This window comes from Epinephelus fuscoguttatus, linkage group LG15 (assembly GCF_011397635.1).
Source record: "Epinephelus fuscoguttatus linkage group LG15, E.fuscoguttatus.final_Chr_v1".
Lineage (NCBI taxonomy): Eukaryota > Metazoa > Chordata > Actinopteri > Perciformes > Serranidae > Epinephelus > Epinephelus fuscoguttatus.
In genome coordinates this window covers 8,564,446-8,589,529 of record NC_064766.1, presented here as the reverse complement: position 1 = coordinate 8,589,529, position 25,084 = coordinate 8,564,446, and the positions used below count along the sequence as shown (strand labels likewise).

General features: G+C 40.9%; 1 protein-coding gene across 10 annotated transcripts in view; it reads left to right on the top strand.

The window, feature by feature from the left end:
• The window catches only part of ctnnd2b (catenin (cadherin-associated protein), delta 2b), a 208,216-nt gene that overhangs the window by 97,516 nt on the left and 85,616 nt on the right, over window positions 1-25,084 (top strand). For all 10 annotated transcript variants that reach the window (XM_049598396.1, XM_049598395.1, XM_049598387.1 and 7 more), the window contains 4 exons: window positions 4,993-5,027; window positions 9,000-9,116; window positions 20,614-20,765; window positions 21,038-21,211. In XM_049598396.1, coding sequence (XP_049454353.1) covers window positions 4,993-5,027; window positions 9,000-9,116; window positions 20,614-20,765; window positions 21,038-21,211 — 478 coding nt within the window. The remainder of the gene's footprint in view (window positions 1-4,992; window positions 5,028-8,999; window positions 9,117-20,613; window positions 20,766-21,037; window positions 21,212-25,084) is intronic.

The window sequence follows — 25,084 nt, the reverse complement described above, 5'->3', positions numbered from 1 at the left end:
GAGTGCAGCTTTTATAGCCTGGAAGACCCAGAACGAGCCTAATAAAGGCAACAACCCTCCCATGTCAGCCAGCTGCCTGATGAGGCTGGCTGGAACAACCCCCAAGACAGTCACGTCACACCCCCCCCTCTTGAGATCAAGGTTTTACCTTGACATCTGGAACACATGTTTCCTGTTAAGGTTGTTAGCAACCATCTTTTTTAAGACACATAGAAGTTTTAAAGTTCACAAGTGGGGTATTTACTAATGTATTTTATGTCATAGAACAAAACATAAAAGTCTCTAAGGCTTGCATTAACCACATACCTTATTTCAGGCATCTAACCAAAAACTCATTCAAAAACCCATTGACTTTAAGACAAGACAACTGTGAATAGTAAAATACGAACTCATTTCTTGGTTTTAAGACTCATGAAATATGTTATTTTCATTGAGTGGCTCCATTAAAGAAAACAGTGAATAGTAACATTGGATACATATTAAATATAATAAAATATAACAACAGAATGAGCACATAATAATCAATACAAATATAAATGTGATATATTTGATCTACAGACCAACATGTAATAGCTTAAGAACCACCACACAACTAAGTAAACACCTGTCATGTTGATGTAATTGCTTATACAGGCTGTGGATGTTTAACTTGACAACATAGTTGACTGCCCAAAGAACGGTGGATATGGCACGTTGCTTTAAATGCTGCTGCTGCAAGTAACTCTGGGACACCATTATCTCCTTTCCTTTCATAAAGGATGGTCTATGCTAAAGGAGACTATGAAGGAAGCACTGAAGCACCTTTCTTTAATATTAAGAGAATTCGAACAGCTCTTCTCATGGCAGATACTTCTGTGTCATTTTACTCAGTCAGGAACCTTGCTAAGCAAAAAGCACTATTCAGCTACAGCTGAGTTTTTGTATTTGTTCAGTCTGTCCTGTTGTGGCTTGAGATGCTGAAGTACTGATTTAGTTTGGTTTTACAATAGATACACTGGACAGATTTCATTTTGTTTCATCTTGAAATAATCTCAAACTCTGGACACTTTCTGTTGTTTTCTCTGCCTGTCTTCTCTTGTCGCCCCTCACTATGTTTTCTCTCTTTGTCATTTTGTAATACGTGCTATCAAATCACAGATTCTATTTTAACCATGGATGTATGATTATGAGGTGCCTTATTCATGTCACATATTCACAGCATAAGCTCATTGTGCCATATGCATCAGTGACTTTCTCAAGGAATCTTTTGAGCGGCCCTAATATCTTACTTACTATTTATTTCATACTATACTATTATGGGGTTAGGCTGACAACAAACACAAAGTGAGCGTGACTTAATTCTTTGCTCAGGACGCCATTACTCCACATTATCTTTACATAGCAAATAGCTGTTTCCTGCCATATCAATGTTCTGAATGTCTTATACAGCTCCTTTAATTGTAAATTGCTAGTTGGTAGTATTTCCTAACTTTGGACAGAGCCAGGCTGTTTCTTTCCTTCCAGTCTTTAGGCTAAGCTAATTAGCTTCATATAGCCTACCATACGGACATTAGAGTGGTATCAATTTTGTCATGTAGCTCTTGATGAGAAAGCAAATTTTCCACACTATTCCTATGAAAGGTTGCTTCATCCTATGCTTTACTCTTGTGACTGAAAACTTGGGTTTTCTTTCAGCCTGTAGATAGCAGCATGTTAATCATGCATGAAAACCCCATCATTATTTATATAGTGGATATGAATTGCATTTAAATGTGGCGCTTGACGCACTTAAAGCTGTTGGATTTAACAGGTTTCAGAAGTGGATGCATCGCTTCCTAGGAAATCTCAAATCAAGTGCTCATCAGAGGAGCACCAAACACAACTTAGCTGTGAGGCTTTTATGTAAAGTGTCTCAAACTATTAACTAAGAGTGTATGATATATATATACAGTGTGTAGATCTTTAGATTGTGTCACACTGCACTGATCTGCTATATGAGCTGGCAATCAGATATCTGTACTGGATTGTGCCTGAGGTGAACTTACATGGCTTGGGTTGTAATTGGGTGGGTAATGTAAGCTTGTATTGATTCTCCTGCTCGTAGCTTTAGCCAGTTGAACTGAGGTGGTGTGATGGTTAACCTGTTAAAAAATAACAGACCATCTAACCTGCAGACAGCAGGTTTTACTTATAGTTTGTACTGTAGCCTATTAGTCTTTGAGGCTGTTTTTAAGTAAATCTTGCTGACATGGATTCATAGTGAACGTATTAGTAAAGATTTACTGGTGATCCTTTAATTTTCTGTGTGTGTTACATTCACTAAAAAGACAAAATAAGTCTGAGGCATGATGAGGCTAACTGACTGGGCTGTTACATTTTTTAGAAATCCAATCAGGAAGTTTTTACAGCAGTGCATCGCCTGTCAAATGATTTGACAGACATTTAAATTAAAACTCCTCCTCTATACACAGGGTGAGAGGTAAACCCTGCAGCCCAGGAATAATAAGATGTGGATCTATGGCAGTAAACCGTATTGGACATATGTCAGAGAAGCTCCATCTGGAGGAAACACCCAGACTAACAATTAACAATTCATGGTTAGGCTGGAAGGATGCCATTTCTCTTCCCTTTCTCTTAAATATATAAATACTGGCTGTTAAAAGTTCTATTTCACAGTGTAGATTTGCATTAACAGCAATGTCTCTTTCCAGAAATAATGACCCAGTTTCTCAAGATAATCCACAGACCTATATTATGTAGGAACTATTTTCTTTCTACCGAAATGCACCCGACGTAGTGTGGAAGAAGCATGCATCTACTGCTAGTTAATGTTACAGCTCAGCCAAGGATGATGCCATTAATATTTGCATCTTGTGCTGTCACAAGCCTTTCCCCCATGAGTAGATGCACACTTCCTTCTGCGCAGTAATACGGTTGGTGGGTGTAGTGTAGTGTAGTGTAGTGGGTAGAAAGAAAATAGTTCCTACAGTACATGGAACTGCTCTGACCATGAGTAAACGGGTCATGATTTCTGGAAAGAGACATTGCTGTTGAGTTTTTCAAATGTATTTTTTTGGCGCTCTGAGCACCACAAGGCAAGTGCCATCGAGTACCATTATATTTGAGAGAAGGCAGACGTCTCTATGGCTGATATCTCCAACACTTGGCAGCTCACACCAAAACAATTTAGATGTATAAATAGCACTAAGAAGGAAAACATGTATTTTTGAATTTGGCGTAAACAAATGGGATAAGCTAGATTTAAAGAAAACGATTATGGACTAAATATACAGAAGACTGTAGGTTTGGTTGGGTGCCAAGTGTATGAACACCACAGACAGGACACAAGGGTAAATTCTAAATGAGATGTCGTAATATTTCTTTCTGAAATAAAGAACACAAAACACAAATATAGGCCTTTAAATTAAATAAAGTGTCCTCAGCTTTAGACCAAAGTTCAGTTCATTCAGTCAATCCTACCACACACACTGAAGAAGGAGGGGAATCCAGGTGTTGTGGGTAGCTCGCCATCAAAGATCATCTCAAGATCATGTTCAAATCAAAGATACCTTTGAGTTAAGGCTAACATTTTTACCTGAACAGGTACAAGTTAATCACATCACATGCAGTTTTAATGTTCAACCTTTTTCTTTTAAATCGCTAATTGCCTTGAGTCATGTGCACACATGCACAATAAAGTACTACCCGCTAAGCTAGCGGGGACTAATTAACACATACAAACACAATAGCGTGCTTACCAATATGCTAGTTGAAGCTGATTAATAACAAACCATATAGACACAAGTCACTGCTAAATGCAGAGGAGTAAAGGAGCATAATGTGTTTAGAAATGCTCTATTCAGATCAGTTCAGCTCACTGAATAGCCAGATTGGCAGATTGGAGTGTGGAGAAGAGGAAGTGACCTCACCTAACCTGCATAATAATACCTTGGGAGCGTTCTTGGATTAGCTAAATGGTTGTTGGTTTTTTAACCTGGGTTACATGTCCCCTTAAATGACAGCTAGTCTCTGTAAAACTGTGCTCATCTCAGCTTTAAAGTAGTCATTACAGGTCAGATGTCTCAGTTATCTTCTGATATCGATGTAAATAATGTATCAAAGCACAAGCTGAAAACTGCAACACATGGCAGCAATCCAAAAGATAATTATGCACCGTAGCGCAATTGATTCTGTTTACAAAAAGTTGTCAGTATGTGTTGGGGTTTGTTAATGAGTGCTTTAATACCAAAATGTTACACATTTAGATGGCAGTTATTGACAATTATTGAGTAACTTTGAAACAAAATTATTTTTAATTATTGCTTCAGTCATAGGCAGTCTCAGTAAAAGAGCTGATCTCAGACAGTAAAGCAGCAGCATACAGGGCTTGGGGAACAGGATCTAGTCACTCAGGGTCTGCCCATGCAGACAGCTGCCGACAACAGGTATTAGTCTAAAGGCATAAGGAAGGCAAGAAACAGGTGGTGAGCAATGACGTTATCACATAGCAGTTAAAAATGGTTGTTAATTGAAGTACCTGAGATTTATGATGTACCCTTACTGTCAAATTTATGAGAATCCACTGAAAATTAAGAATGAATTGTTGAAAACTTTACAAAGTACATAATGATTGCCCTAAGCAAGGTTAAATTAAACTGCAAGACATTCAAATGGGAGTTTTGTGACTTTCTGTCTAGCAAAGGAGACTATGTTAATGTAATGTTCCTAAAAGTTAGTGATTCATCTTCGCTTTCAGTCATGAAATAATATAGTAGCTGTATAATATATAAGCAGTGATCTAAAGCTACTCAGACCGGTATTTTTTCATTGTATTCTTATTTTACTATAAAGTGGATCTTGATGGGAAAATGAGACGGTTTGTAGCATGCAAGGCTGATGAAAATGCTGTTACATTGCAAATGCACCAACAAACAAGAACAAAAGTTCATGTAAAATGTCAATTGCTGCTCATATTTCTAACCCTGTTTGCTTTGTGTCGTTTGTCTCTTGCAGCTCAGCAGATGAGAAATTTCGCTGGAACAACCAAGGTAATATTTCTTCTAAAATGCTCTCTAACTGTACATTTTGGCTGACACTTTATTGTTTGCATTCCAGCACTGCACATTGCTGACTGTGCTTTGTGTTATGGTAGCCATTGTAAAAAAAAATAAAATAAATAAAATCCCCCATTGTGCACAAACAATATATTGCTGCAATCCTGTACATTAACTATGGTGGCTGCAGCAGTTAAAATGCTCAATCAAACTCATTCTCTGCACTGAGACGCAGATAAAAAAGGCTTCTTCCAAAAAAAATTCCCTCACCCCGTCTGACAGTTGAGTAAAGGTCAAACAGCATTTGTAAATAATTCTCAGTATTTAGTTTAACTTGTTTGAACAGCCAGATGGGAAGTGTTTTCCATAAAGGAGATAACAAGAGTCAATGAGTATGATGATTTGAAAGTCAAATGAAGACACCTCTCAGGGCTTGACAACTTCTTTGACAGCATTTTAGTTGAAAAACGCCGCCCAGGCATGACACTTAGGTCTCCCTCTCTGCCTCTTTGTCAGTCATGTTGAGATGTATAGGGTGTTGTGGGCAGATTGATTGTCTGAGTGCAGGGTTGGCGACCTCTGCCAACAAAGCGGTGACTAAAGGTTTGCGGTCCAAATGTTTCATAGCAAAGGCTTGCAGTTTCTGCTGTGGTCTTCATCCATCTGTTGCACTGAAGGCCGGCTGCTTGGGCCTCAGAGAAACTAAATTTACTCTGTCACGAAAAAGGAAAACCCCAGCTCACTCCAATCAGGCTTCTTGATCTTGTCATCACTCACAAATCATTAAAAACCCATCACTTCTGGATCAAGCAGGTTTAAAAATGAGTTTTGGCTTGTGTGTGTGAGGGTGAGAGTAAATCCAGCGTAATGCCGCAGACAGCACTGGAAATGTTTCACCAACAGCATCAACATCATCAGTCTGCAATTGCGTCAGTAGAAGTCAATAAAATCAGCCTCCTAAATCCACTCAAAAGGCCTCCACTATTACCATCTCTCTCTCGGTAAGAGATTAATGTTGCTCCTCAGACTCATTTGTAAGTTTTATCCCCCTTGGCAGCCCTCTCTAACTTGAAGACACTGGGCATGTTATCAGCCTCGCTCTGACAGACAAACGACCTGGTATCTAAGTACAAGGCGCCGCCCAAAAGACCTAGATCCCACCATTCCCAAGATTTGTTGCTGGATTATCAGCTAGGTTTTAACCTTGACCTGAGATTTATCCTTACACACAGCTCTGTGATGAGACATGAGTGAGGCCACTTCTTTAGTTGCTAATCAGCAGCTGAATGAGAATGAATTCTATCTTACATGGTTTAGGTCTAAATGTATTTTGATGGGTGGGATGTGGAATGATAAGACAAAGTGGGGGGAAGCATTGAAAAGCCATAGGTTTACTGTGTCCGTTGGTTTGTGGTGAAGGCAAACAAGAAGTCGCATAGAATATGTGCCACGAATTACCATAGTTCAAATGATCAGAGCCAATTTTAAGAGTCCAGTTTTATGTTAGAGGGTGCGGCAGCACGTACACTTTAGCACATCTGAGTCCCTGTCCTGCAGGCTAGGTAATTGTCCCCACTCTGCACTGTGCTCATACGGCAGTTACCACTGCAGCGTATCCTAATTCAACGCTTCGTATGATATCCTACAAAAATGCACACACAACAGTTTGAATCATATCTATCAAGTTAGTACAGCACAAATGATGTTATGTACTTAACAAAAAGCTGGTAGTGTAGGTTAGGTTTAGGTAAAGAAACATGGGTGGGCATCTTAAGGTTTAGGTAAGTAAAGTTACGTAGGATACATTTTGGTTTCACATGTTTCTTAACACAGGGGAAAAGTCCTGTGTGTGTGATGCATCCACCACCCTGACCTGCCAATGTACTTGCTTCTACTCCTGTCAGTGCATTGGTCATGTGATCATAGCCCTGATCACATAGATTATGCTTGGATTACTGGCTCATGATTATGTGGGTTATATACAAATTGTGGTGCATCACCTTTTGTAGGTATATGTACAAACAGTGCATTGGAACAGCCTGACCACTAATGTTGCAGCCTGGTCTCATTCCCGAGGCATCAAAATAAACCGCTTGGACACTGCAGTGGGGATGTCCTTTAGCGTCTGTATGAGAGGCACAGGGTTTTCAACCAACTCTAACATAAACTAGGACTGGTCACCTTCATGCATTAATTGCAATGGGATTAAGGTACATAACACCTTATTTTTTTTAAATTGCATTAATAGTGTGCTGCTATTTTGTAGCTTTGATGCACACTTGCTCTTTGTCAAGCCCCCTGCTTCCTGCTGCCATAGTGATGGAAAATAAGACACCACTGCGCTTTTGAATGGCTCCTTTCACTTAAAAAATCTCCCAGTAGGTTCAGTTTATAAGTCAAAAGTAGGCTAATATTCACCTTGTGTCAAAGTGAATTAAAATATTAGGAAGTGCCTCCAGTTTAGAGCTGTGTGGGAGTGTGGGAATCTCCATAGTACTGTGGATGAAACAAAATCCTTAGTTAACTACAGCGCTTGCTAAGTGGGTGGAAACCGACTACAGACCCGCATTTTAAGTCCTGTGTGTGATTTATCCTGGCCTTATGTGAGTACAGAAGTCCGCTAGACGCTAGGCTAATTTAAGCAATGCAAAATGCCATAGGCTTGTGTCAATAACGTTAGCATGTTGTATTTGTGTCGAACAGGTGTCTAGTATAAGTCAGTTAATTTGTCAGTGAACACTGTGAGTTGTAATTGAGCCGAATTTGTAAGGTTACGTTTGGTAAATGTTGCTGTTGTTTGTGGTTTCATATGAGCAGAGATAATAGAATCTGCTAGCCACTAGGCTAATGTTTACAATGCAAAGTGCCATAGGCTTGTGCTAATAATGTTAGCATTTTGTATTTGTGGGAAAAATGTGTCAAGACAAGTGTTTTGTCTGTGAAATTTGAGAGTTATAGTGAAGCCAATTTTTATTTTATATTGCTGCTATTAAGCCATGTTTAATGTGTGTTTTAAATGCAGTTTGAATAATAGGGATGAGTCATGTTGGATAGCCTATTGTAAGTGGCATCATTAAAGCATAGTACCCACCTTCCAGTTTCAACCTAGGTTAACATAATTGGCTCTGTCAGCACTGTTGCTATTGTAAGCACTGTTTATTGGCACCATTAGCTACTAGCTGCTGGCTTAGCCACCGCCAAGTTGAGAACTGTGTTCAGACTATCGCACCACAGACTCTGGATCAAAGACATGCTCTGAATGTCACATACAGCTCCTTTTAGGCACAGATTATTACCTGTGTGAAATATATAGTTTAACTCTTTCAACCTGTTGTTGTTTTGCTTGTTTTTCACTCTGTATTTATGTGCTTATGGTAGTGTCACCACAAGTGCTAGCTAGCATGCAATATGTTGTGATATTAAAAATAAGTGAGGCTGACACAGAAATGCCATCACTCAGCACACTGGTGGTGCCTTACGTGTTCTTTAAATTGTTTGGATTTTTTTTGTTGTTGTTTTTGTTCACATATTTTTAAAACAAAGAAAATATCTGCATAATAATAGCTTCACATGGTTCAGTTGATGTAGTATTTACAAGGCATATATTCTAGTTACACTGCAAACATAGGGCAGGATGGAATCCCATCATCCCTGGTTGGTATCTGAAGTTCCAGGCAATATGTAATGAAGCTTCCATGCTGTGTACAGGCTTCTGTACATGATGGGTCTGTGGGTGCCCATCATAGGTGAATGAGTGCACACAATGGATGGAGAACAGGAGGAATGGGTTGTGGTGGTGGTGGGTGGGGATGTCAGGTGGAACCCACACATATTTGTTTTTGCAGGACCAACTACTAAATGTGGTTTAGGTCCTAATGCTACAGTGTAGAAGTAAAGAGAGACCAGAAGAAGCTGTGTCTTTGCTTTAACTAGTATTTTTTTTCTTTCTTGATTGTGCTCATGTAGATGGACAGAAGGACATAGAGGAGGAGCTGACGACAGGCCTGGAGCTGGTGGACTCCTGCATCCGATCGCTTCAGGAATCAGGCATCTTGGACTCGCAGGACACTGCTACAGGAGACAGTAAGGCCAATGTCATGATTAAGAGGGCTTTCTTTAAAGGAGAATGAAAAAAAGTTTCTTGCTAGTTTTCTTTACTGGGACAGACGAGAAGGATAGCTTGGAAGAGAATAGTTGAAATGCAATCAAAGACTAGCGGGGATGGATATTCTGCAGAGCTGGGGTCTCCAGGTTTTTGCTGATTAACCTGTTGAATATGTGTGAATTCACAATGCTGTTCACAAAGCCAGTCTGCACCGAAGAACTAGTGAGCAATGCAGCATTGAAAAGAGTGTCCTCAGTCCTTCCTAGAATAAATAGTAAAAAGAAGACAATTACACCTTTTTTTCTTTAAACTTAATCATGCCTGTGAGATAAATTCTTTCACTCAAGTACTTGCTCTAATTAGCATGCTCTGCCCAAAGGCTGAATAAGAGGTTGTCTTTCATTAGATTTCATCACATTTTCCAGAAGTGCTACTTGACAATATGAAATAATTTTAAATACAAGTATAATGTACAAGAGTTGTGATCTATACCACTTGTCTAAAAGTGTGTCCAGCATGATTGCACCCTGTCTTGGATTTTCTGTTGATGAGATTTTATTTCTCTTTGTCTGTTTACCCATGCTGAATATTTATGCCCCTACTAACTACCATACGTAAGTTAATACCAAAGGCTCTTTAAATCTTCAAACAGATAAATGCTTGGGGTGACCTCTAGCTCACTGGGTAGTCATTCTCAAGCTGTCCTATGTTAAAGGTTAAAAGCCCTCAAAATAGTCTTTAAAAAACAAATCCTCCTTTTCTGTACTCCACAAGATTTTTCCCAGGTTCTGCTACCAGACACAGAGTGTTGAAGACTACATGCAGAGGCTTTCACAACCTGGATTTACGTAGTCTGAACCAATAGTGGGCAATACAAAAGCAAAACTGAACTTGATTTATATTACCATAAAACGTCAATTAAAAGCTAAGCCCCCATTAAACGCTGCGTCCATTTTACTAGCCAGGTGTGGCTACAAATAAACCAGGCTGTTCTCATGCACTGTTACTACACATATCTACAAAAGTAATGCACCACAATTCGTTTATAACCCACATAATCATGAGCCAGTAAGTCATGTATATCCCACGTAATCATGAAGCTTGTGACCACATGACCAATGCAATGACAGGAGTAAAGAAAACAAAGTAAGGAGGCAGGTTGGGGTGGATGGGTCCCTAACTGATGAAAATAATCAAAAGGGCTTTTGATAAAAATTAATCCAAAGTTGCGAATATTGTGGTATGAGGTACATTGCTCACCATCTGCTAACTTCGTTCGTTAAATGAAGACCCTACTTTAACTGACAACACATTTTTCTCATCCTCCTGCAACTTGTTGTTGGGTATGTGAATTTACGCTTCCGAGGATAGCAGCGGTATGCCCCGCCTTACTCTACCTCTGTTTGGCTTACCCTGTAATTATTACCTAACCCTATATCTCACTCCTCTTGTCTAAATCTCACCAATTCATCCAACAAAGGCAACAAGTCCAAGCCAATCAGAGGGTAGGGAGGGTCATGCCTTTGTTATCATAGGAAATTCAAACTGGCATTGGTTATGCTTGCTTTTGCTACTTTGCTGGCTACGAAACAAAAGTGTGCCCACCTTTCTCTGTTTAGTGTTAGTTGAGTTCAGCAATTGAATTAAATCAAAGCCTGGGCTATAAGTTAAAGCTTTAATGTAAACCTACACTAACTGATTTTTAGCCACTTGAGGGCAGCGCAAAAAGCTGTAAACACAACAAGGACATATTATCGCCTTAAAAGGTTCATACAGGACATGTGCTAGCAAAAAGTTGCCTATTAACACATCAAGCAGACTTGGAGCAACCGTGGCATTCATTTCCTTATGTGTTCATCTATATTATGGATATTAGTCTGGTGCTCTCTTTTAGTCTCTGCTGACTTCTGACAGAAATATTTGGCTTTTTAGTAGCTAAATGCTCCACTATCTTTATCACCTAGACACCAATTTTGTGTGCCATTTTTTGCTGGGTAGGTAGGTTTTTACTTAAACAGCTGCCTGCTGATACAAGCCTGGTGAGAGTGTTGACACTGAACCAACCAGTAGTTGCAGACCAAAAAATCAAAACAAAGGGCTAAAAGATGCTAAAACACTCTCTACAGCTGAGGGGAACTTCAGAGTTGGGCTACAATTTTCTGAGAGTTCATCACTATGAATGACTCCTGTCACATTACTTGTAGTCATTTGATCCATTGTTCATATGATCAGTGCAGTTTTAAAAAGCCTAGACAGAATGGCTACTTGACGAAGAGAGTTTGACAGAGTTTCAGAGGACAGAGCAGTTGTTTATAACAGCTCTCAGTGAGAATCTGAACAACTCCCCGTGCCTCTCTGCTCCACTCTCATCTTTTTTCATTTGGTCCCAGGGATGATACCCATGTCTCTTGTATAGGCGACCCCATGGGAGAGAAGTGGCTGTCAGGAGACATGCGGAGTCGTGCCAGTGGTTTGATATGCTAATCCAACCTCGCTGAGGTGTCAGCTGGCCTGCTGTTCACAGTGCAGATAGGGGAGGCCCACACACACACACACACCACACACACACACACACACACACACACACACACACACACACACAATTATACAGCGCAGGCACATAAAATCATAAATGTGCACACATAGACAGGCATGCATATATAATCACACATGAGGCATGAATCATCACCAGGCATGAAAAAAACACATAAGTAGCCTATACAGGCCTTCATGCATAGACTGTTTATGCACACACACACACACACACACACACACACACACACACACAGGCATGCAAAACTAGGAACAGTTATTTTGTTTGATGTTTAAATAACAGTTATGTAACAGACCATCGGATGAGTAGAAAAAAGGGCAAATGTTAAAGCAAGAGGCAGGGAGAGATAAAAGGAAAATTAGGAAGAGAGAGCAAAAACCCAAAAAATTTAGCTTTAAAATAACTCTCCACTGAACCACTCCCCTAAACACTGACAGTCCAATCTTGTCTTAGCAACCATAACTAGGTATAACATAGAGTGCTGCAGGAATGAGTCCTAAATCCCCGAAATGAATCAGCACTTTAGCATTTCTGACGTTCTTATCTCAAAGTCAGCATGTTTTTTTTTTTTTGTTTTTTAAATACGGGTTAAGATAGGCTCAAGAGACTTTTACATTTTGTTCTGCAACATAAATACATAAGTAAATACCTCAATGGTGAATTTTAAAGCTTTTAGATTACTTAAAACGGCATTGGCTAACAAGTAGCTAAATGAGACTACAGAGCATTATAATACCAAACATGGCTTTACAGTCTCATTTTGGTAGCGATGTTGAAGTCATGATACTGTAGTGTAATATGTTTATAGCCTAACATTAGCTTTTTACTTCTGGAAGTTGCATATAAGCTTCATAATCATGGTGGTGTTCATTTGTGAAGATTGTTTTGCTAAAAAACGAATGTGTTAGTATCATAAACTTTTGCCATAGAGCTTATTTTCTGCAACAATCCAAAATCCAGCTTTTTGTCGAGGGAGGCTAGGTCGATGCTAACTTCCAGGTTGGTCTACAAACACACATCATCCCTGCACCACTCTATTGGATTTCTCCACGTTACACTCTGTATTTAAAGAGTATGAAGGGTGGTGGCTTTTTTGCAATTTCAAAACCAAAAGCAAAAAATGCCAAGAGTTAACTAAATATAAACTGCAGACGTTAGCATGTCTGGCTAACTAGGCTCACTACCTTTCTGCCAAATCCAAGATGCACGTCAATAGTTTGTGGAATTACAGGTTATGTTAAGAAAAATTAAGTTCATGAACAGCACATCCAATGCGTGGGATAGCATTTCCTCACTGTTTTGGGGTGGGCCCTCCATGTTAGTTTTGGCTAATGTTAGTCGCTCCGTTCTGCTCTTAATTAAATTTGGGGAGTTTTACACTTCATCAACCCCAGCCATTGCTACCCAAGATCAGATGTTGTGCTAGACTTTGTTGTCGCCGGTCATTTTAACCGTCTGGGTCATAAAAATCCGGTCATAATCTATTTTTGCCTGTCATTTTAATTTTCGTTTTTAAATGATAATAAAGATATTTAGTAAAGACATTTAGTTTTCATTTGTTCGTTTTTAATAAATCCAACAAGCAAGTTATAAAGTGTGCATTAATAAGGACATGAACGAAAAGATGAACAGACATCCACACACCTGTGCCATTAGGCTTTGCCCTGGACACACTGGACGGCACTAACGCGTCCGGTGTGTCCAGGGCGTTATGTAGTTATGCCTGTAGGCTCGGTGACACAAAATTAAAATTGTAATGAAGTGATTACGGTATTGAAAAATGTGTTCAGTTATGCACTGTTGTGTTATTTTAAATTATAAACACGGTATTTTCTCCTCATGTTCCTCAGTGCATGCTGTTGTTATTTTATTTTGAAAAGTGGCTGGATTCTCTCTTTTCTGTGTCCGACTTCCTGTTTGGTACGATCCGCTCAATCCAGGTTGAGAGAAGCACTCGCGGATCCCATGAAAAATAGACCAGACGCCGAACTGAAGCGCTGCTTCTACTCCGCGGGCACTCTGCTCTGGTCAGCGGCCTGTGTGGACAATCAGATAGGTTAACATGGGCGCTGACTGAAAACTGCCTCCGCTGCTGGGCGCCGTGCCTCGGTTCCGCATCCGGTGTGTCCAGGGCGTTATGTCAACAACGCTACGTGAAGCAGATGAATGACTTTTTCTCTGCAGTACTGTGCACTCCACCACCAAGTGGGCAGGGGTGGTAATTGCAACCGGTCAAAATGACCGACGGCCTTCAGATTTTCCGGTCATTGTTGTAAAAAAAAATGGTCAATGACCGAGAATATCCGGTTAACGCGACCCCTGCCCAAGATAGCATTACATTTGTCCAACACCTAGGTTAGTCCCATAGACTGTATAAAGTATTGGACCCTGATTTCACCCATTGATTTGTGGACTCCCATTTAAAATGTCAAGTTCAGCAATTTCGCCGTCACCATCTTGAATATTTTAAGCCAGAGGCGACCAAAGGTGATCATTTTTGGACGAGAGGGTGGAGCTGTGGGGGAGCGAGGGGTGGATCCTACTTAAAGTTTATAGTACCAGGCTGTAAATATGCTTATTTCTGCTGTAAATTTGAAAATTTTTACATGGGGGTCTGTGGGGATTGACTCGTTCTTGGAGCCAGCCTCAAGCAGCCATTAGAGGAACTACAGTTTTTGGCACTTTCACTTGGACTTCATTTTCAAGCCCCAGAGGTCGCTGCTTGGTTAGCCCTCATCCCGAAAGCTTTTCACTTGTAGCATCAAAAGTCAAACATAATGTTGCAAAGAAATAATAGTCTGATTTTACATTTTTATTGTTGTCATACACAAACAATCTTGTTTCTTTTCATGTCTGCTGCTGTTCATGAATGCTGACTTTTTGCCAGAGCCATCACACATCTTTAGCTTTAGCACAATAGTATGTATGTAACCATCAAGTGCATGGAAACATTTAAAAGTCAACTAGAGACAATGTTTTCTGACCAACTCATGAAGCTAACATTAGCTTAATTAGCTAGCTTACCACAGCTGACAACAGCTGTCAGTTGCTGTTGTCATTTCAGATGGAAAAATTGACGGTTGCTGGCTGGAGTTAAGAAGCTTGCTTTTGTCTACCGCTGTCTGAAATCAAGGACCTATTGTTTGGAAATCACTGAAAATTTTGATGATAAATCAGTGGAAGGGTCAGTTGGTTTTTGTCTCACTGTGGTCCAAAAGAAAGGCAAAATGTAGCACTTGGTTGAGAATTTCCATTTGGCACAGAATCATATTGACATTACTTAACATGCCCCCGAAATGCATAGAGGCACGAAAAGAAGCCTTATAGCACATATAACAAGATACACACACCTGCAAGACACACACACACAGCAGCAGCAGCATCAGCAGCAGCAGATCCACTCCTTTACGCAAGCTGCTGTGCAGATTAGTGCGACACAGCAACAGAGTACACCGAGTGTCTTCACGCTTCATGCTGGTCATGCTTGCCACTGTGCATGTTAATCTGTGTGTATGTGACCATGTTGCACGGAGCTATTTGGGACTGTGCATGCAACTTGTGTGTGTGTGTGTTTGTGTGTGTGTTCCAGACTGCACATGCCTCCAATGGGTATCTAAAAATAGACAACTGATGAAATATTAAAATGTGTCAATAGAGAACGCTGGTCATGATGCGGAAGAAAAGCCACTCAACAACTTTTAGTTTGTGTGTGCGTGACTGAAGAAGATAGTGATGAGCCCAGAGCAGGTCTACCAATGTGAGACTGTCCATGATACATACATGCAGATATATGGAGGTGTGGTCATGCATGCTATCACGGAGCAGGAGTGATTGGGATGTGTGTGTGCCTGAAAGAATATTATAATTCACAGGTAGAGACCCTCTTGTGGCACCCCATTACTGTCCTTCTAATACACCCCTTCCTCTTTCTACACTCACACACACTCATCCCCCCACTCTCTCACCTCATATGGTTCAGTGGAGCCCTCAGTGTTTGCCATTTGAGTGATAATGAATTTATGAGGCCCCTTCGCTGCCCTAAAGGCTCCAATACCCACATGAAACACAGCCAAAGTGGCAAACAAAAACTGTGGAAAACATCCCCTGGCTTTGTGCACACATCTGGGTTTGTATGCATGTGTGCGAGAGTGTGTGCAGCCCTCTGAAACAGACGTGGAGTACAAATTCTTTCATTGCATTATGTGTTTTTGTACGCCCATGCATGCTTGTATACTCACCCAAGACAAGCCTATATTGGACACGAGAGGCCCTGACCTAGTAAACTCGCTTGGCACCCTAAGCTTAATATCACATTTTAAATAATGCACAATCACCAGCTACACTGCCTACAGGAGCCACTTGCCGTACTTTCAAGTGACTTTTCACTTTGGTCGAGCTTTATTTTCCGACGCGCTTATCCAGAGTGACTCCATTTGCCGTTAGCTGCTGACTTTATCTCTCCCATGCAGTTGATACTGACCGCTGGCACACTGTGGTTTCTCATTCTTTCTTGTTTAATCATCAGCAAACAAGCAAAGTTTCTGCTTGTCTCTTGCTTTGATTCTTAGACTGCTGGCAAAAAAGTGACATCAGTGGAGATTAAAGGGACAGCCACTGCTGATGGAGGACAGCTCAAGAACTCCTTTGAGACTACAAATACTGAGCATTAGGAATTTATAGGTCTATTTAGAGGCTGATATAATGCAGTAAAGTTATTTTCCAGCGCAGTGAGTTGTTTGACAGAAAGGCAAACAGATGTAGCGGTTGTAAAAGTGGCTGGAGCATATTCATGTGTCACTGCAGCAAACTGCTGCTTGGGGGACAACATCATCATCCTTTAACTAACATTTTGTATAAAAATGAGTTTTATTTCTGTAATTAAAGTCTTTGATGAGGCGCATCATTGCTATCATCACCAAATTAATCAAGGGTGCATCAAACATTTTACAGGAATTCAATAAGAGGGATGGAAAAGGGAGAGGCTCAGTCCTCCTGTCCTCCTCAAATGATTCAATTAAATTCACTTCAAACTTTATGGGCCATCCAGGCAAACTCAGTTTATAGTCTACAAAACATTCTATAAATGCTTTGTCATTATGTTCCATGCATGCGTGCTGTCATCTACATACAGCCTGTTTGTGTTATGTGTCACAGTCTATGCATGTTTGCAGGTTTACGCAACAAATGAAATGATCCATGTGCAAATCAGCAGACTGCAAATGCCTCAGAAACATGACTGAGGCTGCGTGTAAAATTAGCAATGAGGCTTTTTATCACATTGTGAGTATGTATGTGTCATCCTAGTCAGCCTCTACTGTGAATCTGCTGTTAAACTGTTAGTGTCATGCATAAAATAACTATATACATTATTACAAAATGACAGAGTGCACCCAGAGAGGATACAATAGGTCCTCTTCCACACATTGACTCTGAAGCAAAGGCTTTTAATTAAAAAAGAGTTCACTGAAAAGTTACCATTGACTAACTGACTGATTTGATGGCTGACCAGCTGCTAGCTCAATGGTAACTCATTGTAGAAATGGCCAGCTGGAGTCTGGCTGACTGATCTTTGGTAAATTTTGGATGAAAGCCTGAATGTGAAAGTCGCAGTGTTGTGGTAGTAAAAAAAACAGCTCCACTGGAAGGTGTTACACAGCAGTGTATCAGTGATTCTCACACTTAAATTTTTACTACAGCTGACGGATGACATTACAAAGTGTAGAAGATGTGTAATAAGCTAGGGACTAAGCTCGCTCATTAGGTAAGTTTCTCAAAATGAGGAAATACATGATAAATGCATTTACCTTTAAAAGAATAGTTTATTTTTTCTTTCTTCATTACTCACCCAAACTGAGATGAACACCAGCTTTATGTCTCTATGCAATTTAAAGTTCCTCTCCTGTCATTGAGTAAACCCAAAAGATCTGATCTCTGTTCATCGAAATGACAAATTTAAAAGTTGTTCCATGAAAAAACACCCTTTCTTGCCTTAAAATGGCTTAAGCCCAGACACACTAAAGTGGCGTTAAAGAACTAGTGGCCCTAAGCCGACTGTTGTGTTGCCCCACTTTGCCTGTATCTTGGCCAGAAAGTTGCACCTGAACACATTGCAAAGACTACAGCCAATGTCCAACTAGCACGTACCCTCTGTGGTACGACAAGATGGATTCAAGACAATTGTTAGCCAGGTAGCACATTGATAGCACAACCCAGTGTTTAAAGCACAATGATATTTACTGTGCAGCATCGAACAGTATCAGTAACTGAAGAACTCAATGGCTAAACACATAATCTTACCTTATATGACAAGTTTGTTTTGATGTCACACCCTCTTGACTTTAGCCCTTTGTTTGCTTCCCTCACTTCCCTTTCTCTTTTTGTGCACTGAGTTGAACTGTCAGTCAGAGCGATTTCTCTCACTGACGGGATCCATTGTTTTCAACATACTATAAAGCCAACAAGGGCTGACTAGTGCCAATGGTTTGGGAAAAAACCGCCCACAAAACTAGGGTGACAGAAACTTACCGATGGCTCGACATTGACCAACGGCCAACCGTTGTCTTGGTGTGTCAGGGCTTTTAGATTTAACTGTACACCTTGGGCTAACTTAGCATGTGTCGACCTGGGAATATGCAAATTAGTCCAGCCTTTAGCTCCACCCACACCTTAGCTGCTTGCCTATAGTTTGAGCCTACCTGCTCACCTTGAACTCTATTCATTCATTGCTCTCTATGTTAGCAATATAACTAGAAAACATAAGCCTTTTGCTTGACTATGTTATCAAACTGCTAATAATGTGTTGCTAATGTTCGATAAACCGTGTTCCTGATTGACTGATGGCTCTGACAAATTGAAGTGAAAGTAAAAGCAAAACACAGCTACACCTGGCTTCTCCTCTGACACCCAGCATGTTGATAGGATTGGTTCCTTATGTTTGTGGCAAATAACATTCTAATATGTTGCTCCCTGTTTTGACCCTCCAGTTGTATGATGGAAATTTGCATGTCAAAGTTTGGCAAAGATGAAGTCTTAGTCTATAAAAGCATTGTGATAATCACTTTGATATCCCAAGCAATCTAATAATCACATTAAAAATAACTGTCAGCTGCTAAAAATCCTTTGCATGACATCACCAGACTAAATCACAAAAGCGAATTAATCTGGAACCTCCCAGTTCATCTAAAGTTTCCAGGGGGCATTATAAATGGGGGTATTAGCAGCATGTGATATAGAGCTGAGCTACCAATGACCAGGTTTGCCTTGTGTAGATGGCCAATCACAGCAAGTTAGGGCAGGTGGGAAAAACAGCCACCCCTGAATGATGAGAAAACATGCAGAGATTAGCTGGTATGAGTTGGTATATTGAACTTTTGCCGAATCTCGTCAGAACTAGGGAATATATACCATCCTGTTCGTTCCATACTGATGTGATAGCAGCTTCAATACAAAGTCCCACCTCAGCTGCAACCATCTTGGTTGTTTTAGGAAATGTCTCAACGGTGCTCCTTTTTACATCCTTTGTCTCAAACACACCCCATTGTAGATAAATAGTTCTAATTGGCCCGACATGTCTCGGGCAGCTGGGAACGTTTCCAAAGCGGAGAGAGACCAGATGCATCTGCCAGAGCCAAGAAAAGATGAGCTTGCACATTCTTCTGGTTCACAGGTGAAAAAAGACTTAAGGGATCAGTAGCAGCTCTGCTCAAAGGAAGAAAAATACACCTTGAAAGTTCACCAAGAATACACGGGTGGCTTAAAGGAATAGTTTGATATTTTGGGAAATAAGATAGCACTGCGATTGGCCACCGGTAGTTCAAGTATGTAACTTTACGTAAATTCACACATTTCTCTTTGTATAGGGATTAAACAGGAAAGATATAACATGTTAATCAGTGCCATTTAAATGTGTATTTTTGAACTTACGAGTGCGCCAGGTTAGGTATTTTTTCTCATCTTCTTCCAATCTTTATGCTAAGCTAATCAGCTGTAGACTCATATGTATACAAGTGTTATTGATCTTCTTACCTAACTCTTGGCAAGAAAACTTTACTGAAGAAAAATTCAAACCTTAACCGGATCACACTTAACAGACAAATATTATTAGATTGGTGAGTGAGTTTGTGTATTATTAGCCTCATTCTAACCCTTTGATGTCACTCTTTGCTCCTCGTACTGAATAATACAGAGTAACACGGAGGAGAGACAGAGATGGACGGGTAGGAGAGAGTGGTAAAGGAAGTGATAGAGACAGAAACGGTGAGGAAGGAAGACAGAGAAGCAGTGTGATTTAAATGGAGGTCAGGAACAGTGAGATTTAAGGGTCACAGAGCATGAGAGGAAAAATAGTGTAGAGAGGCTGGAATAACATGGTAGGTAAAAAGCAAATGGGTGTCTCATAAAAGAGGACAAGGCATTCTATTTTATTCTATTTCATCTGTTCAGTCCTCTCTTTCTTCTCCCCTTCCCTTTTCTTCTCTTCATTTCAAGGTCTGTTGCAAACCAAGGCAGTTATATTTGTTGTATTCACATTCATTCTTTTCCCATAAAAAAAGAAATATATTGTATAACATGTGGGATGTAAACTGGGTTACAAAACGCCTTCAAGGCCACGAACAGAATAAATCTTTACACAAAGACGGACTGTTACAGAAGTAAAAGTCGTCCGAAAACAGTTACATAAAAGCAGCTCGACAGAAGTGAAACCAAGTTTTAAGGTGGCTTGACAGGGATCAAAAGTTTGTTTCAAACCATGACATAACCTCACTTGACATCTCTCCTGCCCCAAACCAAAATTTCTCGTCTTAAATTTACATAAAAAATACAGCTTGTGTGTCACAAGTATTTCTTCAGTGCACAGGCTGAATGATCACTGCCCTTTAATACTTCCTTAATTTCCCTCTTCCTTTTCTTTTTCCCATCAGGACAAGGACTTCTGTCCCAAAGTGCTTTGCAGCTCAACCACCAGGATGCCTATGCAGCAGCTGGTTACCATAGTAACCAAGGGCTCGCACTTGGGGAATCAATCACGGGCCGCAGTGGGCAGGTTGGAGGGGCTGTTCACAGCTACAACCAGGTACATACATAGAGCTTTGGTACAATTAGTCAGACTCAGCTTCTTTTGTTTATTTTTTTCATAACTGCTGCTTCCTCACAGCTCCTCCTCTTCGTCATGCCTTTGTTTCCTACCTCACTTAATTTGTCCACTCTCATCTTTCTCCTCATCCTCTCTCCTTCTCCCCCATCTTCCCCTATTTACATCTATCCTCTCCTCCTTCTCCACACGTGCTGCCTGTCCCCTTCTCTTCCTCCCCTCGCTCATATATCTCCACACTCCGCCCTCTTTAGGTGACATCCAGCCGTGCTGCTGCCCACTTAACGGGAACCGACTCTCCCTCCCAGTCCCAGAGAGACTCATTTGCCCAGCAGGCCCATGGCAGCGCCTTCCACATGCCCACTGAGGGCGGAACTGCACCTGCTGGACCACCCATGTATTACTCTTGCGCCACTTTGCCTGCACAGGTACAAATCCCCGAGGAGATTACTGTGATGCTTTTGTTGTTGTCTGACGGATGTTTTCTCCTCTCAGTAGCACACTATTGGCGGAATGCTTAACGCTTCTACAACCCTGCTAGAACTAGTGGTACCAAGGTACTATGGGACTGTTTTATTGGTATCATTCTTTATACATTGAGGGAATGCTTTACTGAAAATCTCTAGCATCAAACACTCGCCCCCAGGGGCACCGCCAGGGATTTTGGGCCCCATGAAAAGAATTTTTACTGGGTCCTATACATTTTGATGCTATTTTACATAAAAGAACAATCTCTTCCTCCACTTCCACATTCCTCCCTGACAAACTTGAAGAGGATCCTGGACCTGGCTCTGTAGAGTGTACGTTATAGGGCTGACCCAAAAATTTCGAAGCTTTGAAGCTTCGTTTGATGGCACGGGATTCGACTGTGAAAAAAAATTGAATATTCAGCCTTTTTTTTTTCTCACATTTTTTTGGGGGGACCTTGAACGAAGCACCATCTCCGACAAGGAAATAGAAAGCCAGACGTGCAATGAATGGAGACCTATTATCCTGCTAACTAAATTCTTTCAACAATGTGACTCAAAATAATGATAAAATAGATTTTATTGATGTAAAATAATATGCTGATGGTGACATTTTCCAACGGTCCGCTGTGCTCTGAGTCTGGTGTCAGTGACATATGCTGCTCTGAGTCGCGCATCTGTCTGCTTGCGCTGCAGTGCACGCCAAGGGTTTTAATTTTTAGTCTTAAATCAAAAGTTAAACACTACTTATCAGCAACCAGAAGTGTTTTTTGTTTGTGAATATTTTTATCTTAATTCTAGGGTTGCAAGAAACTACCTTTTCGCTATTAGTTAGTTTCGTTATTAGTTAGTTTTCGCTCAGCAAAAAAAAAAAAAACAAAAGTTGTTTGCTTGCTCATCCCTAACTAAAATGATCACTGAATCAATGATCATCAATATTAACTTTGTCCCTGGTCTATAAGCTGCTTATAGACCAGGGACAAAGTTAATATTCCATAACTTTCCACCACATGAACCACTAACAAACCCACCTTGCTTTTTGAAATACTGGGTGACATACTGTCGACCCTTTGCTTCTTTCTCCTCTCTTAGCTTCCTTTCTTTCCGTTTTTGGCTACCTGATTTTTGAGGCATATTGCCGTCTCCGCCTCCTTACCCGCTGTCTGTGACAAATTATGGCGCACTGCAGCTGATCCAGTCGGACTGAACCATTTTACGTAAATAGAGAGGGGGACGTTAATGTTTCCAAAACAAATAAAGTTATTGTTACCAGTACATTGTAAATAAAAAATATTTGTGATTATAAGTTAGTTAATAACTTAGTGTCATTTTATTTTTGTCAGTATTATAATTTTATTAGTGGCCTATCTGGGCCCCTCTTAATCATAGGCCCCTAGAATCCTTCTCCTTTTTCTCCCCTTTTCGGCGCCCCAGCTCGCCCCTGTAGGTGTGAAAGGTGTCAGGTCTGTACTCTGCTTCTTTGCAGGGGAAGGCAGCTGTAGTCATCTTGGATTCAGGTACAGTGGAGTCCAGTGGTGAACCAAAGTCATGGTAACAAAACATCAAAACATCCATAGAATCTTCTCTAATTTCACCTGCAAAATAAACCCCTTACCTTTTCAACAATGATTTTCTCCTACTTCTAGCAGAGATTCAGAGCTAGAAAGCATTCATGGAAATAAGGATTTTTTTTTTTGACTCAGCTAACAAGCTTGCTAACTGTCAGAATGCTAGCTAGCTCAGAGAACTTACATTATTGACCTTCGGTAACATTAAATAAATAAAATTGTTTACAACCCCGAAAACAAAATGCCAGCAGGGAGTAGACAGTCTGTTACAGAGAAAACAGAAAGAAGCAGGTGAGATCAGTCTTAAGGTGTGGTGAATCTAACCACACAGCTGCCATCCTCTGAAATTAGCAAGCTACAGCATTTTTACCTTTCAAAAATTCAAAGGCAGTGGTCATTCAATAGAGTTTTGATGGCATATTTATTTAAGAATACTACAAAATAGCCCCCATCTTGCAAAGGTGCAGAATCTGTACACTGTTTTTTTTTCTTGTAGTTTCTCATCACATTCTCATCAGAGAATGAAGGAGAAAAAAAACGGTCTTTTGTGCTTTCAGATTTCAACTTTCTATGCTTTCTCACACCCCTCATGTGTTTTGCCCTTTTTGTAGTTATTTTGTGTCTCTTTGCAGGTCCATAGCATTTCTATGTGGTCATTTTGAATCTCTTTTTGATCAGTACATGTTAATGTGAGTGACATTTTGCAGTTAAAGGCCAGGGGACCCCCCCTTACACTGTGGGCCCCTGTGCCTGTGCCCAGAAGGCCTGCTCAGTAATCCTTCCATGTTGGATGCACAGCTGTCTCCTGGGTGAAACTAGTTGTAATGCATGGTAAAATTGTTCATTCACCACCCCTCCCACCTGTCCTATGTGGACCTTCTTGCTCCCTATACTACGTCAGTTACTTTAAAGGGATAGTGCACCCAAAAATGAAAATTCAGCCATTATCTACTCACCCTCATGCCGAGGGAGGCTCAGATGAAGTTTTAGAGTCCTCACATCCCTTGCGGAGATCGGCGGGGGGAGCGGCTAGCACACTTAATGGCTTACGGCGCCCCAGACTAACGTCCAAGAACACAAAACTGAAACCACAAAATATCTCCAACATGCTCATCCGTAGTGATCCAAGTGTCCTGAAGTTGCGACATAAAAAGTTGTTTCAAAAAACGTCATATGAACTCTGTTTGTAGCCTCACTGTAGCCTGTAGCTATGACTGCCTCTCTGTGCTCCGCACTTGCGTGTGCGCGCATGCGCGAGACCTGTGAAAGCGTGAGCTTTGCTCACCCGTGTTTACCTCACGTGACACTTGCACCGCAGGGAGAGACAACGGTAAGTACAGAGCTAAAAGATAATTTGCACTGCGGTCTTTTAGCAAAGGACAGCCCAACATGTCTGAAGACTTTGAAACTGAGGAGGAAGCATTTCTTTGTTGAGCCGTATTTGTTTGAGCCCGAGTATACGGACGAAATTCAGGCTACTGGACGAAGCAGCCGCCGCAGCTCATGAACCTCAGTCAGCCGCAGAATACCAGAGTCGAGCACTGGAAACCCGGTGGTGTAGTTGGTTCAAATGCAAAGCAATGCCAACGGATGAGGAAAGTCTTTGCTGCTCAGACTGGGAATTGGCGATGCCTGCACTTGAGAATCTGGACATCAGTACTGATGAGACTGCTGTTCTTCAGAGACCGTGCATTACCGATCACCCTGAGCGCGCACACGTGTTCTTGGACGTTAGTCTGGGGCCCTGTCAGCCATTAGGTGTGCTAGCCTCTCCCCCGCCGATCTATGCAAGGGATGTGAGGACTCTAAAAACCTCACCTGAGCTTCCATCGGCATATGGGTGAGTAGATAATGGCTGAATTTTCATTTTTGGGTGCACTATCTCTTTAAGCATCAAATCTTTCCAAGGATGGGTTTAAACTGAGATTACTGTAGTTAAAAGCCCAGAGAGTCTTATAAAGACACCAAAGGGTGACTTTGGCATTGGTATCACAGGACAAGGGATTTGCCAAAGCGGTTTTTGATGACCTTGGAATGAAAGTGGGCTGTTTATTACCTCTGAACCACTAAACAAATACTGTGGCATAACTGTACGCTGATTTAGAAGAGTGAACTTGCCCACACACATAAGTCTTGACTTGTAGAAGATTTTTTTCAGTATCAGTTAAATTTGTGGCAGGTTAGTGCTTTATACACCACAAACACATGGTACCTGAGTGTTTACTGCTGTGATAGCCAGACTGTGCTGACTCTTAATCGAAGCGAC